The sequence below is a fragment of the Eutrema salsugineum genome, unplaced genomic scaffold, assembly GCF_000478725.1.
Source record: "Eutrema salsugineum unplaced genomic scaffold, Eutsalg1_0 scaffold_6, whole genome shotgun sequence".
Taxonomy (NCBI): Eukaryota; Viridiplantae; Streptophyta; class Magnoliopsida; order Brassicales; family Brassicaceae; genus Eutrema; species Eutrema salsugineum.
Genome location: NW_006256547.1, coordinates 4,282,845 through 4,297,204, shown reverse-complemented (window position 1 = coordinate 4,297,204; position 14,360 = coordinate 4,282,845). Strand labels below are relative to the sequence as shown.

General features: G+C 38.3%; 5 protein-coding genes across 5 annotated transcripts; 3 read left to right on the top strand and 2 right to left on the bottom strand.

Annotated features, from left to right (window-relative positions):
• Positions 1-55: 55 nt before the first annotated feature.
• LOC18013436 (acyl carrier protein 5, chloroplastic) lies at positions 56-1,088 on the top strand. The gene is made up of 4 exons (XM_006394925.2): positions 56-225; positions 447-563; positions 658-780; positions 896-1,088. The coding sequence occupies exons 1-4, from the start codon at positions 178-180 to the stop codon at positions 1,022-1,024; spliced, it is 417 nt and encodes a 138-aa protein (XP_006394987.1). The 5' UTR covers positions 56-177; the 3' UTR covers positions 1,025-1,088.
• Positions 1,089-1,207: 119 nt separating this feature from the next.
• LOC18013474 (transmembrane protein adipocyte-associated 1) lies at positions 1,208-3,260 on the bottom strand. Its single transcript, XM_006394926.2, has 6 exons — positions 2,859-3,260; positions 2,313-2,504; positions 1,948-2,110; positions 1,740-1,842; positions 1,546-1,627; positions 1,208-1,480 (listed from the first exon to the last, which is right to left on the bottom strand). Exons 1-6 carry the CDS (start codon positions 3,153-3,155, stop codon positions 1,403-1,405), a joined length of 915 nt encoding a protein of 304 aa, XP_006394988.1. The 5' UTR covers positions 3,156-3,260; the 3' UTR covers positions 1,208-1,402.
• A 400-nt stretch (positions 3,261-3,660) lies between these two features.
• LOC18013403 (E3 ubiquitin-protein ligase RNF181) lies at positions 3,661-4,329 on the bottom strand. The gene is made up of 2 exons (XM_024150918.1): positions 4,035-4,329; positions 3,661-3,911 (listed from the first exon to the last, which is right to left on the bottom strand). The coding sequence occupies exons 1-2, from the start codon at positions 4,327-4,329 to the stop codon at positions 3,661-3,663; spliced, it is 546 nt and encodes a 181-aa protein (XP_024006686.1).
• Positions 4,330-6,604: 2,275 nt separating this feature from the next.
• On the top strand, positions 6,605-10,180 carry LOC18013402 (FRIGIDA-like protein 5). Its single transcript, XM_024151805.1, is given in 7 exon segments — positions 6,605-7,494; positions 7,536-7,545; positions 7,748-8,255; positions 8,258-8,482; positions 8,740-9,318; positions 9,441-9,601; positions 9,694-10,180. Coding segments are annotated over 7 exon segments (2,820 nt in total). The 3' UTR covers positions 10,141-10,180.
• Positions 10,181-10,679: 499 nt separating this feature from the next.
• On the top strand, positions 10,680-14,277 carry LOC18013442 (FRIGIDA-like protein 5). Its single transcript, XM_006394922.2, has 6 exons — positions 10,680-11,742; positions 11,824-12,005; positions 12,085-12,379; positions 12,654-13,244; positions 13,446-13,624; positions 13,714-14,277. Exons 1-6 carry the CDS (start codon positions 10,680-10,682, stop codon positions 14,275-14,277), a joined length of 2,874 nt encoding a protein of 957 aa, XP_006394984.2.
• Positions 14,278-14,360: the final 83 nt, after the last annotated feature.

Genomic DNA, 14,360 nt, shown 5'->3' with positions numbered 1-14,360 from the left:
AGTTTCCTTAACGAGCCCAACAAGAGCCCAAATAGAGAAACCAGCGATTTTTCTTAAGAAGGTGTCGTTTATGCTTGGACCAGCTTATAAATAACTCCCAGTGCCACTGAAATTCACGCTCCTTGTACAATCCGCCATCTAGTTCAGACTTCAGATCAGGCGTGAAGATCGATAATAATGGCGTCAAGTTTCACCTCTTCGATCTCCATGCATGCTCGTGTCTCGGTACTTTGATCTTTGACGATACTTTAACTAATATGATCATTTGCCACGATTATTATGATTATCGTTTCATAATTGTAAAAACTCTGAATGAAGAGAAAATTCATTAACATTTCTTTTGTCTAACACAATCTTGCATTTAATATCTGTCAATTACTTTCCTTATTGCTTTCTTGGTCTCTGAATGAAAAAATCTTTGTCCTTGTCCAACGCATGATGAACAGGCTACAACAACAAGATTCAGTCTCCAGATACCGGCTTTGATTTTCAACAATGGAAAGACTAATCTTTCCTTCAGCCTACAACGTTCAATGCCTGCTCGCCTCGTAGTATCTTGTGCAGTATGTGGTTTTAACTCCATCTTTCTTTGCGTTCTTGAGCCTGTTTTAGCTTTGTGTTTCAAAGACTTATGTGGTGTATTTATGTGGTTTTAAGGCCAAGCAAGAGACAGTGGAGAAAGTGTCTGAGATTGTTAGGAAGCAATTGTCGCTCTCCGAGGATCAAAAAGTCACAGCCGCAACTAAATTTACCGAACTTGGAGCTGATTCTCTCGACACGGTATCCACTATCCACCAAATTGCTCCATCCAATATTTTATTTTTTTATCTCAAAACTCAATGGCCATTGATGAACAAGTTCTGGTCTGAGAGATTTTTTTTTTTTTTTTTTGCAGGTTGAGATAGTGATGGGTTTGGAGGAAGAGTTCGAGATAACAATGGCGGAAGAGAGAGCAAAGGAGATTACAACAGTCCAACAGGCTGCTGAACTCATTGAAGAACTCGTCCAAGAGAAAACTGCTTAATTAAAGAAGATGGAGAGAAAAAAAAAACAGAGGCTTTTGCCTTTGTTCTTGTCTTTTCTCAAATGTGTCATGCTTGTATGTTTTTGCCCCAGTGTTTTGTTGTGTCAATCTTTGGACTACTACAAAAGCTTTCTTTAAGATTATCAATCTGAGGAACAGAGAGTCACAAAAAAACTTTCATTTATAAAAGACAAGGATGTTACACGTTTATTCGAGAGTACAGACTCACGCATACTACATAGTCTCATAAACACATGACTAAACACTAAAATATAAACAAGGGCCTTAAAAAAGCGGCAATACCTATAGTCCTAAGAGATCGTACCCAACTTCTAATTACAGTCTCAGAAGATCGGGAAGATGTTTGTTATTCTAGTCCTATTCCCAATCAGAATCGAAAAATCCAGCATCCTTCATCTCTGAGTAGTATACATTCTCCAAGTTCAGATCTTCTTCCTGCAGCAAAACCATTCGCATTAACAAAGAGAGACAGATAGAAGATGAATGATTAATTATTTTACCTGGAAAAAGTCTGCGAGAAAAGTAATGTAAAGAAGAGGAAGGTATAACGCGTGGTAGCAGACACTCATGATCCCATACAACCTGCAAGCATTTTGAGTTTTAATTTTTGAATTATTTTCTTATGGTGTGAAATGGCAGATAAAAGCTGAACATAAGAAATATTCTCTACTGGCATGGTTTTTGACAGAGTTACCAGAATCCGAAATGAGCACCGTTTGCAGTAAACGCAGATGCAACTAGGTAAAGTCCGTATAAGGCGAACATGATGGTTATGTACTTGTAAAATGCAGGCCTTGCTGTTAAAACAAGAAGATTTGAAGGGTGAGAAATAGAAGAAACCAGTGAAGGTTATTATGGGCTAGTGCGACTATAAGGACGATGGAAGCATCTGATCAACTTACCAGGCAATCTTTCTCTCCACCTAGAGTTGTACATCAAGAATATCATCCCATAAACGCCAGTGAGTAGGAGCTTGTGAATGACCCATAATCCCCATTTGAACTTTTGTATATTTTCATTGTTGTCAATAAACAACGGCACACCAAACCCAAAGAGATAAATTACCTGAAAAGGGGTAATAACCCGGAAGGATTACGGAGATGGTAAGGCCTAAAACTTATGCCAAAAAGTTTTGCAGAACCAACTTCAGCCATAACAGCTCTAAACTAGTCGTTTCACCATATTTATGATTTCTTCAAATCGTGTTTCGAGAAGGTATAATAGTAGACAAAGTAGAGATATGTAGTAGTCACGAACAAGATAATACCTTGAGAAGCAAATCAAGACCAATAATAAACCCCGAGATGAGGAAAGTTCTAGTTAACGCTTCTGCACCGCTTGCATAGTTTCCTTGGAAAAGAAAAGCTACCAAGCTTACTTCCAGAAACAACATTCCAGATGTTGTAAACAAAGTTAACAGATTCCAAACTACTTCTTTCCCAGGAGTGCATTCCCAACCCTAGAACATGCAAAATACAAAATTTACCAAACCGGATACACGAAACACATGATAATCAATTCAGGGGACTTCCATAAACAGTTTATGATCTTCCTAACAAACACATCTTACACCAATCCAATAACTATCTAATTACCACTGTAGAAAAACGACCCTGTCAAATGATTACATGTATTATTGTATTCCTCCCTAAGTAGTAGAATTTCATCCTACAATCACTGCCCATGAACAACTTAAGACCAAACAGTTTTTAAATGGAGCTTCAACGAGCCTAGAATAGTCTTAATAAGCTCATTCAATTCAATCAAAGTTCTCATCTTTCATTACTTGAGAACAGAATCGAAATCAACAAACCTGGAGGCAGCACCAAACAAGATTTGACAAGCTAACGAGCCAAAGACACCCATAATAAGCGATCATGATGTAAGATCGTCGATTCGAGAGTTTAGACAAGCTCTTCTTCGCCTCGTAAGCTAAGTAAGCGACAAAGAAGAGAGAAGCCGCAACGAGAACCGTGTTATGTAGGAATCCATGACACCTATCGACCCATCCGCCGATAAGCCCGCCGCCTCCATGCCCTTTAGCCGTCGAATTAGGGTTTAGCCGTGAAATCAGAAAAGGTGACTCCGATATTTCCCCGAGAAATCGCATTTCATCAATGGGTTATGCGAATCAGGGAACAGAGAGAAAGCTTAGAGCTTGAGAGTAGAAAAATAGAACCTTTAATAAATTCGAGAGGAGCGAGACTGGATTTGGAAATTTGCAATCAATCTTTGATGGATTTAGAAATGTAAAATTGATTTCTGACAAAATCCAAACAATTAGGGTGAAATTAGTAAATATATGGTAGTTATTGGGGCTAATACGTAATTACTATAACATATTGAGGTGGAAAATAATATTTTATAATACGAAAAATGAAGAAAGAATCCTTTTCTCTCATCAACAAGATCGATGAAAGGAAATAAAAGGGAATAGAAGCAGAAAAATATCGTTTCACATCAAAAATAGAAGTTTTGTATATATTTGTTTCACTATGAATTAAAAAGCAGAACTTCAGAACAAGGAATGTCAATATCCAAATAGAAACATAAAACAGAAAACATAAACATTGAAATCAAAACTTGGATACAGCCTTGATATCAAATAGTTGATTCTAAAAGAGGAGGGTTCTGATATCGACAGGCAACAAATCTGCTGAGCAAACAGGACATTGAGGAGTACGCAACAAGTGACTTGAGATGCAAGTAGCGTGAAAGATGTGATTGCACACTGTTTTGTAAACAATCTCTTCTTCTTTTGGATACCCCTTTCCACAAAGACAACACAACTCTTGACCTCTATAACAATCCACAATCTCCGTAGTGGTTGGAGCTATTGGTACAAATCTATCATCCCCAACATCATCTACATCCAAAATAGTGTCTTCGATTCTCAACACATCCATAACAGCCTCTTTGATATCAATCTGAGGAGCAGGATCTTTGTGATGCAACTCTCTAACATGGAAGTGAAAAACTAGGACGGGACAAGCAGGAGGTACGACCTCAAGATCGTTGAAAGAGAAGTTGGAGACCAAGTAAGTCAAGATCTGATTAGTTATGTTGGAATCTTTCTTGTCCATAAAGAAGAAACGACCAAGCAAGTCTACAAATGATTGTGACAATCCAGACTTGGAATCTCTTTGTGGCCGTCCCGTGTATCGCGTCAAGCGGAATCGATAACCCGTGTCTCCGCCTTCTTGAGTTACTAATAAAACACCAACGTTGGAGTCGTAAGGCACATCAAACTTGTAAAGTCTGAGACTTCCGAGACGAGATGTCATAATTCTCTCTAAGCTTATAGGTCTAATCTATGTGTTTCCTTTCTACAATATATGCAAATTTAGAATATCTTACTTCTATTCCGAATCCGACTAAAGAATTTTCTTGTTATGGAATTCCCTGAAAACTAGCCTTTTCTTTTCTTAACAAGATTCCTTAAAAAAATATCCTAGACACAGATAGTAATAATTTTATAAAAAATGACTTAAATGGGCTTTTCTAGTTTTTACACATGATAACTAGAAATATCTTTTAAACGACGAAAAAACTAGAAATATCTTTTATTTGATTTAGAAACCATTTATCTTCAAATAGTAAATTTAATATAAAAACATTATCTTTGAATAAAAATATTTTTTTGTTTTCGAATACTTTGACCTATGCATGTGACTAAAGTGGCAGAAGATTTATTCAAAAGAGAGAGCCAAAAAAAAAAAAACCATGTCACTGATTTAAAACGGAAAGAAGTCAAATACATCCAAGTATTTTGGAATTTATCAGTTTGTATGTAAATAATTGGGCTGGTATATTCTGCCAAGTGCTAAGAACAGTATTTTCATCTTTTCTCGTTTTTATGTTGTTTTTCTTAATAAAAACCTTGCTTTGTTGTAATTCACTTGGAATAGAAATCCGTTTTAGAAACAGTACTGTTGTTTACAAAAATTTCTACATGTGTTAATTTTTTTTGTTTTTAAGTATTTAAACTAGAGAAACTGTGTGGTCATACGCGGGAGTGTTTTAAATTTCGTTTTTTCGTTAGTGGTGGTATGGTTTGATAACTTTAATTAATAATTTATTTAAGACACTATATGACTATATGTGATAGACAGACACCATCAATTTAGAGGAGAAGTGTAATTAAATTAAAATGGGAAAATCACTATGATAAATCTTGAATATTTTTATTAATCATTAGGTCTAAAATATTATAGAACACTCGACAAAGAATGAGACTTGTTATTATGGATTTTAAAAAAGCTAAAATTCTTTTAGTCTTTTTAAAAAATTTTGAACAAATTTCTTCAAGGCATGAATTTGATGAAGACGAGGGAGACAGCTGTGGAGTCTAATGTCGCCTACTAGTATTTGAACATTTTAACCATACGCTTAAGTAAGACATAAATGTGTTGTATATCTGTAAAACGTGAGGAAACTAAATTCATAGTACACAAAACTCATATAGATTTTTTAATAAAACGTGTGAAAAGAACTAGACATATTTACCTTATGCTTTATATTCTTACGCCAAACATTCTATTTACTAATCATTATCAAGCTTTTTCATGGAGTTGATGTATATGGTTTTGGGTATTAAAACACGGAAAAGCTTTGTTAATGCATGTGATTTAACTGGACATCATTGATATAATCAACTGAGTTGACATTGGAGAAAGGCGGCATGTCATGATTGTTATCCCATATGATATGTCAGACAAATAAATTTTATATTTGATTGATATATTTTTTTCATAAATTTATTAACACTGTCTAGGTCCTAGATCTTTTTCGGAATGAGCCATATTTTTACTCAGTTTAATAATAATTGATTTAAAAACTCATAAATATCGGACTGGAAAATGGTAGCTAAAAACCGAAATAAAATATATGAAGAGAAAACGGAAAAGGAAATCCGAAATTTTGGTTCGATATAATTAATGGGGGTTTACTTGATTATGATAATTTTTTAAATCAGTTTATAATAGAGAAGTCGAACCGATAGAATTTAAAGCAGAGATTATCTGGTTAAGTACACTTTCCCTTACTAATTAAGAAAAGGGCATTAATTAATTAATTAATTAATCAATTAATGGGAACGTGTCTGTCAAAACTGTAAAAGAAGGAAGAAGACACACACAGTTAATTCTCGCCGTCGTACAATTTTCAAAGGGTCTTTCTTTTTGGCGTTGATTCTTCATTTCTTTCCTTCGCTTTGGGTCCTCATTTATCTTCGATTGCGATAAATTCTCTCCCATTTCTTGTAAAAAACTCGTTTCTTTGGGTCAAAATTCTAATTTTTTTTTTTTTTTTGTGTTTCTTACTGTTTTCGTTGGTCCTTCTCTGGTTTCGTACGGAAACTTGAAACAAAAAAGACGGTGCTTTTAGGGTTTTTGCTGGATCTTCTTCTCTCTTCCTCCGTTCGTGTTTGTTTCTTCTTCTTCTTCTGTTGTTCGGAATTCGGCGGAGAGTTTCGCTAAAGGGTAGTTAGTTAAGTTTTCGTCTCCGTGAGATTTTTCCTTTTTTAGGAACTCTTCCTTGGAGTCGAAGATATTGAAGGCAATGGAGGAGATTAAGGTGGAGAGCGAGTTAAAGCTCTGTGAGGCGAAGATAGACAATCTCGGTATACAACTGGACAAGATTCAGTCTCATTCCTCTGATATACTTTTCTTCAGTCTTCAGTGGAGAGATTTACAGGAATATCTGAAAACCGCCCAAGGGAAAGTAGAGAAGAGGTTCAGGGAACTAGCGTTGAAGGAGACGGAGTTGCAAGATAAAAGCTTCGCACTTGAAGAAAGGGCTAAAGTGGTTGAAGCAGCCGAAGCCGAGATGGCTGATTTAGAGATGAAAACTGGTGGGTTTCGCATGGAAATCGAAGAGAAAAGGAAAGATCTAACATTGGTTCAGGACAATGTTAAGGAATGTGAGAAGCTGCTTGAGACACGGACCTCGGAACTTGTTTCTAAAGAGAGAGAGCTGGTAGTACTGAGTCTGGACCTTGACTTGAGGGAAGAGATGGTCAGATCACTGAATAACGACATGAAGGAGACTTGCCAACAGATGGAATCAAAAGCTAAGGAGTTAGAGGGCATTCAGAGGCTGATTGAGGAACGGAATGCACATTTTGAATCAATCAACAACTTGATTGAGGAACACAACGAAGAACTTGCTCTTAAAGAGAAGAGGCAGGATGAGATGAGGGATGCTATTCGCAAATTATCCTTTGAGATTGACTCTGTAGAGAAGACATTGGAAAGAGCTAAACTTTTTGTCGAGCAACTCTCTGAGAAACAACATTCAATGGAGGACAAACTGGATTCGACAGAAAGAAGTCTAGAAAAATGCAGTGCAAAGTATGATTCAAAGAAAAAGGAACTTCGCTCTGTGAAGAATACATATAAAGTGTACGTACAAAACCTGGATATCAAAGAGAATGAGTTAAAGTCTTTACAGTCAATACTCACTCAGAGAACTAAACAAGTTGAGGAAGAAGAGATGAATATGCAACATTTGGATAACTCCGTTCAGGAACTTATCAGACAACTCAAGTTGAAACAAGAAGAGGTTTGTGCAATCAACCAGTCGGTCAAGGAATGCTCAGGTGAATTGGAAGCTAAGAGAAAACATCATGATCAGGTTCAAAGCTCAATTATTAAACTTACTGCTGAGCTCAATGCAAAAGAAATCGAACTTAATTCTGTCAAGAAAAAGATTCAAGACAGATGGGAAGACTTCCAATCTAAAGAGGAAAAGCAAGTCAGATTAAAAGCATCATTGATGGAACGTGAGCAAGGACTTGAATTGAAAGAGAAGAAGCTTGCTGCTCTGGAGGAAAAGATTGAGCTGAAAGAGAAGGAGCTTGATTCTCGGGAGGAAAAGATGGATAAAAGAGATCAGCTACTGAAATCTTCAAAAAAGAATTTGGAGGAATGTGTTAATGATCATGAGTTGGTACAAGATGCTAATGTATCTGACGACCAAACTTTACAGTTAATCTTACGTGGGCATCTGAAGAAATGTCCTCAGCTTCACCTTGATATCTCGCGTTCTCTGAAAGCATCTTCTGACCCGGCAAAGCTTGTGTTAGAGACAATTCAAGGGCTTTACTCCGCTCATCAAGGGACAGCAGTAACAAATCTTGATCCAAATAGTGTTAGAAGGAGTAGCATCTACTTGCTCGAGTGCTTAATGGATATGTCAGTAAAACCCAGGACTAAGTACAAGGAGAAGCTATCAAATTTGCCACTGAATGGAAGAACACAACTATAGTTAAGGCAGAGAATCCTGTGGAGGTGTTGGGTTTTCTGCACTTTCTTGCTGCATTCAGTTTGGCATACACTTTTGATGCCGACAAAGTCCAGAACCTTTTTGATGTTGTCTTTCTTCGCAAATACGCTCCGAGCCTATGCGAGGCTCTTGGAGTATCAGCTCTAGCACCTGGTATGTTTTCTCAGTAAAAATATTCGCTTTTTCCCTCTTGTCTCTTCCTCTTCAAGTAAAGTCTCTGAAAATCAATTTTGTCTCAAGTAACATAAGTTACTTTTCCTGTTTTTTGTGTGTTGCCATTAAAATTATCATATATAGTCTAGATATCTGGTTCTGTTACAAGCAAAACAATATCGAAGCTTTAGACCTTTAAGAAATAACTGTCAAGATCTCTTATAGTCTTATGATACTTATTGAATTTTTTTTACCAGTCAACAACGTACTATCGTTGGAAGATAAGCCTGAACAGCAGCCCCCTGAAGTACCAATCAGCAATAGTAATGATTCTTGCTCCCGGGATGTCCAAGAAAACATAGCATCATCTCCATTGGCTAATGAAGATGCTCTTAGGGACTTTGAGGGCTCAGCTTTCTTTTCACCGAATGAAGTCTCTACTAATCTTCCAATGCTAAAAGATCCAGGCAGGTTTGTTCTAACTTCTGTCGAGGATGCACTCACGGGTGCTCATCAGAGAGGGGAATTGAGTTTAGCAGATCCTATACTTACTACTTTGGTTCCCCTATTGGAGGAGCTGCCACGTGTTGTTAGCTCTCCCGATCCTGATTTACAGTCAGATGCAACAAAAGTGGCACATAGATGGAGCATTATGATGGGAACTAGCGCTCAAAAGTCACACCTCGAGGCTTGGGCTTTTCTGCAATTCATTGTGGCGTATGGACTGGTGAAACGAACCAATCAAGATGAAACTTTGAAATTTGCCTCGAATGTTGCTCACTTCAAACAGGCTCCAAAACTCTTTCAGTCTCTTGGTCTCAGTTCTGCCATCCCAAGTAAGTTGTACTTGTACAACTGGTTGTTATCTTTGCGTTTGTTTTTTAAAAACATTTTCTACTCTTACCATTTGTGACGAAGTATGTTTTACTCTTTCTTTTCTTTTTTTTTATCTCTACAGATTTTGTTAAACTTCTCCTGAACAATGCCCTATATTTTCCGGCAATCCGGTTTATTTTGTTCTTCAACCTGAAGAACAACTTTTCTCCACTGGTCTTCTTGAAGGAAGAGATCATCAATCTTAGACGCTCTGCCAAGGAAAAGAGAAGCTTTGAATCACAGGTTAAAGCTTGCTCCGATCCATCTCTTTGGCAAACTGTATAGTTATTCCGTTGTCATTGATGGTTTAATTTGTAATCTATGTTGGCTTATAGGCTGAAGTCAGAGATGCTGCTAAATTGAGAGACATAATAGAACTCATCGAAGACTTCAAGCTGGAAATTGATCTTCCTGTGGATCTTATCACCAAATTCATGGTTCCTCGGGAAATTAAAAATCAGAAACAATCTGTTGTCTCATCATCTGTCCCACTTCAATCACCGCAGATACTTCCAAGTTTTCATATGCAGGATTCACACACAGTCTTTCACAGCTCATATAATGCCACTAATTGCTCAAACCCGAGCCTTCCAACAAGCTTTGGTGCGGCACCAAATCCACAGGTCCTAGACGTGGAAACATATCAAGCTGCTGGTTCAACTGCGTTGCAAGGTCAATCTTCACACCTCGCTGGTTCTAAACGTCCAAGGGTGGATCCTGTGGGTCCTAGACCGGCGATTAGACCTTGCTTGTTTCCACAATCAGGCAATGGCAGATTCTAGTGTTCTGTCTCAAGGGTCAAGCTAGCTTAGGTAAAGTAGTAGGAAGTAAGTAACAAGAAATAGTTTGTCTTGTCTTTTGGTCTAGAATCTAAATAGCACCATCTGTTTCTCAATCTCTGGTTTTTGTGTAAAGAATATGCAGTGGGTTATTTGATTTTTCTCTAATCTGAACGATGTAAAGTTTCAAGACTTATGCAAATTTCTCTAAGCAATATCATCTTCGTATGACATGCATGTTTGGTAATAATAAATTTTTAACCTGGTAATGATAACTACAATATTGGAGGACAGTTGGTACAATCAATTAAAATGATTCTATGTTGGTTACAAAAAAAAAATATATATATGTTAACTTTTTTTTTCTGGCGAGGCGATGAGGGTTTTTACTTAGACGAAATTTTCTTTCGGTTTTTCGGGATCATTCTCGATATTCAGACGGCAAGAGAGAACAGAAAATCATTCATCAAGTTCGTTCCTTTTCTAAAAAAATTTGAAATTTTTTGGGGGTCTACTAAGGGTTCTTGTGCGTTAGTTAGTTAATGGGTAGCTTGATGGAGAAGGCAACGAGTGGCCTAGAGCTCGTTGATCTAAGCAAGCAGAACTTCCGACGAACCCTAGATTCTCTACAAGAAGGTGCTCATTCGCTACTCCTGCTTACGGTTCAATGGAAGGAGATCGAGGCGTACTTCGATTCCACCAAAAACGTTCTCCAGGAGCGAGCGAAGGAGCTTCAAGCACTCGAGGAATCGATAAAGGGCCAAGCTTTGGAACTGGAGACGAAGGAGAAGGAGCTTAGCTCGATTCGTGGGTCGTACGAAGCGAAACTAAGCGATTTGGAGAAGAAGGAGAAGGAGTTCCATATGGAACAGAAGGCAGCGACCCAGAAAAGAAGCGGAGAAGTTGAACAGTTGGAGAGATTTACGGAGAGAATCGAATCTATGGAGAAATTTTCTGATGAGAAGTTGAAGGAACTCGAGGCTAGAGCAAATGAGCTTGAATTGAAGGTGAAACAAGTACAGCAACAGAAAGAACGGATTAGCGCCGGAGAAACGTTGAGACTTGAATTTGAGCCACTAGTTTCATTGTTGGCTAAAAACATAGGCTCAAGTGTTACAATGCCTACGAACTGTTCGACTTTTTACCTGAATGAAAATGCGACAGATTTTGCGGATGATTTGGTTATGAAAAACTTGGCCTTTGCAAGAATGATTCCTTATTTAGACCCGGCAAAGCTTGTCTTTGAGGCTATAGAAGGGTCTTTGAAGGAATACTTGAATAAAGATTTTGGAGAAGCTGATGATAGACTTGATAGTGTTGTTAATAGTTGCATCGTTATGTTAGAGAAACTGATACAGATGAATCTACATATCACACGGAATGTTAAAGAGGAAGCGACTCAACTGGGGATTGACTGGATAGGCAAGGCAAAAACCAACCCCAACAGTAAAGCGCTGGTGTTAGGTTGCTTGTTATTTCTGGCTGCTTACGATTTGGCCTCTGTGACTACTCGTGAGGTGCTCTTAACCCTTTTAGAGCGCTTCCTTTTGTATGATCAGGCCCCGAAACTGTTTCGGCTTCTGGGATTAGAAGATAAGGTTTCCGGTAATGCCCGCTTCTTGTTTTTAGACTGATTTATAATAGTTGTTGCCCAAAATCTGAAACTTCATGTGAATTGCTCTATAGGTGCGGTTGAAACTCTAAGGAAAAAGGAAGAGTACCTCGCAACTCTCAAATTCATCTGTGAGTTCCGTTCATACAAGCTTTGTCCAAGAGGACGACCAGGAGACCTTTTGCTTGAGTATTTGGATTCCTCAGAAAAAGCTGCCCGAGTAATTGCTGGGGATGGAAACTCAGTGGAGGCGCAGGTAAGCTAACCTCTCTCTCTCTAGTTCTATTCAATCTGGCTTATGATGTAACGTGACTAAGCTTGTTGACTTGTTGTAGAAAGCGAGGAGGGAGAAGAGAAAAGCTGATGCAGTCATGGCCCTTGAGTGTATCAGAGAGAAGAAAACCGAGTCTATGTTTCCTGCTAAAATTCTCAAACAGCTAAATGTACTGAAAAACGATGAACCAGCCCCGAGAGCAGTCGAACAAGTTCATAAAAGTTATGAAAAAAGACGAAGCACAACCAACGCTGTAGAGAAATCTAAAGCTGATTCTTTTGTTCCGTATCAACAGAAGAGTGAAGCCAAGCGTCAAAAATTAACTGAACCAAGAACTCATGTTCAGAATTCAACAGGTATGTTGATTCATAACCTTGCTCGTAAATTAGCAGCCAGACCCTACATATCTATGTCATTCGGTTTCATTGATTTGCGTCATGTAACACTTTATATAAGTTTCTGATTGCTGTGGCTTTTGGTTTGCTTTATGAAATGCTCAGAAAACATACCCCTGTGACTTCCTTTCCATTTTTTAATCTTTGGGAGAAATTTGAGACATCAGAACTCTGTTCTTGTGTTTAAGATAAGTGATTAGCCGTAATTTTTTTTTTATGCCTTTGAAACATCCAGTAAATCGGCCCAGAGTTGTCTCTGTTCCATCTGGGGATAAGATTGAGGAGTCAGGAGTAAACCATCAGCAAGAAGCTACCAAAGCAAATTATGCATCAAGCACCGAAACTAAGCCAAACATTCTCCCTGGTTCCATTAACGGGGAAATGTTGAGGGAGCTAGTAGAAAAGCAACCCTTAGTGGAGAGTGACCTCTCCAATGCTATTAAATGCACACCAGATCCAGCAAAGCTAGTTCTAGACACATCCATGGCTCTGTGTCCCAAAAACCCCCAAGAGGGCTATGAGTTCAAGCTGCTGGTTACTTCAGCTAGCTGCTCCTTATTGTTGGATCAGCTGAAGAAGAACCAGGCTAAAATTGGACATCCTGTGAAAGGCGATGCAAAGAAACTTGCGGTTTACTGGAAAGATAAGATCTCAAAGAGTAAGAAGGATGAATTGGAAGTCGTTTGTTTCCTAAAGTTTCTAGGTATCTTCGGAATAGTGGCAGATTTCAAGGCTAATGACCTTCTAAGCCTACTGGACAATTCTTATTGGCAAACTGTGTCTCCTGATCTTTGCCAGTTTCTCGGGTTGGACAACGCCATTCCAGGTGATTCCCTTTTTCTTATTTGCCGCTTTTGTAAATCTCCAAGCCTGGATATTTTTTTGAATCACAGACGGTTCACCGAGATGCCTTCTATGAAAAATGTCTGAACATTATGAACTTGTTTTTTTTGAATCACAGACGGTTAAAGCTCTGTCATTTTCACTTAAGACAGGTTTGTTCATATGGCTTTATATTTTTTCACAGGTTTCATTCAAAATCTCATAAAAACTGGGCATCGTCTCAAGGCAATCGACTACATTTACTCATTTGGTATGGTCCGTAGATTCCATCCTGTTTCCGCCATTATAAATGATTCCTTGAGGATTACAAAGGAATCTGCAGAGAAGTCGTTTAGAGATGCTAAGAACGAATCTGCACCGCAGGTAAAAATTCCCGCCCGTTCTTTGTTCTGAACTTCTTATAACAAGAGTACTCAAACAGAGTTTGTTGTAACACAAAGCAGACTTTACAGGTTGCGGCCATTGACAGGCAGATCAGATCACTAAGAGCCGCCATTAAATGCATATCGCGTCACAAACTCGAATCAGAGTTCCAACTCGGGAACCTCGAGGAACAAATCAAGTCGCTTTTGAAGCTTAGAAGAAACCCATCTGATGGATCTGGATCTGGAACAAAACCTGATTTGACAATCAAACAATCCCAAGCGGCAGAAGAAGCACCAAATTTAGCAGAGGTTGGTTCTGTCACCAGCAACACACCTTTGGAAACTTCAACGGCAGCTGCTTCCTCCTCCGTGAGCAAACCGGGCTCGAAGAAAAAGCAGAAGAGAGGACAAAAACGCAGCCTTTCGGGAAGCAAACAGAGCTCAGTACACGTTGCTTCAGACCCAAGGAATCACTTTCCCGTGCATGGTTATTCCCTGAATCAAAGACTGACTTGGCCCGTGGATCATTACGATAGAGGATTGATCGAAAATCCTAACTTGGACTACAATTATAACCATTGGACACAACCAGAGAGACCCAGATTTTGCCAATTCTATCAACATTTCGATCCTTATAACAGAAATCAGTAATAGGTGTTGCTTACATTTTCAGAGTTGTTGGAAGATTGTAGCTTCTGGTTTTTTTTTTGTTTTTTGTTTTGGATTTTGCAGAA

What these genes read in the sequence shown, in the direction of transcription:
- LOC18013436 (XM_006394925.2), top strand. Translation starts at nt 178, where the DNA reads ATGGCGTCAAGTTTCACCTCTTCGATCTCCATGCATGCTCGTGTCTCG. An exon ending in GCCTCGTAGTATCTTGTGCA is followed by an intron (nt 564 to 657) that starts GTATGTGGTTTT and finishes TGTGGTTTTAAG; the next exon opens with GCCAAGCAAGAGACAGTGGA. An exon ending in GAGCTGATTCTCTCGACACG is followed by an intron (nt 781 to 895) that starts GTATCCACTATC and finishes TTTTTTTTGCAG; the next exon opens with GTTGAGATAGTGATGGGTTT.
- LOC18013474 (XM_006394926.2), bottom strand. Translation starts at nt 3,155, where the DNA reads ATGCGATTTCTCGGGGAAATATCGGAGTCACCTTTTCTGATTTCACGG. An exon ending in GTCTTGATTTGCTTCTCAAG is followed by an intron (nt 2,111 to 2,312) that starts GTATTATCTTGT and finishes ACCCCTTTTCAG; the next exon opens with GTAATTTATCTCTTTGGGTT. An exon ending in GTGGAGAGAAAGATTGCCTG is followed by an intron (nt 1,843 to 1,947) that starts GTAAGTTGATCA and finishes TTGTTTTAACAG; the next exon opens with CAAGGCCTGCATTTTACAAG.
- LOC18013403 (XM_024150918.1), bottom strand. Translation starts at nt 4,329, where the DNA reads ATGACATCTCGTCTCGGAAGTCTCAGACTTTACAAGTTTGATGTGCCT. An exon ending in TGAGGTCGTACCTCCTGCTT is followed by an intron (nt 3,912 to 4,034) that starts GTCCCGTCCTAG and finishes TTTTGGATGTAG; the next exon opens with ATGATGTTGGGGATGATAGA.
- LOC18013442 (XM_006394922.2), top strand. Translation starts at nt 10,680, where the DNA reads ATGGGTAGCTTGATGGAGAAGGCAACGAGTGGCCTAGAGCTCGTTGAT. An exon ending in GAAACTCAGTGGAGGCGCAG is followed by an intron (nt 12,006 to 12,084) that starts GTAAGCTAACCT and finishes GACTTGTTGTAG; the next exon opens with AAAGCGAGGAGGGAGAAGAG. An exon ending in GTTGGACAACGCCATTCCAG is followed by an intron (nt 13,245 to 13,445) that starts GTGATTCCCTTT and finishes ATTTTTTCACAG; the next exon opens with GTTTCATTCAAAATCTCATA.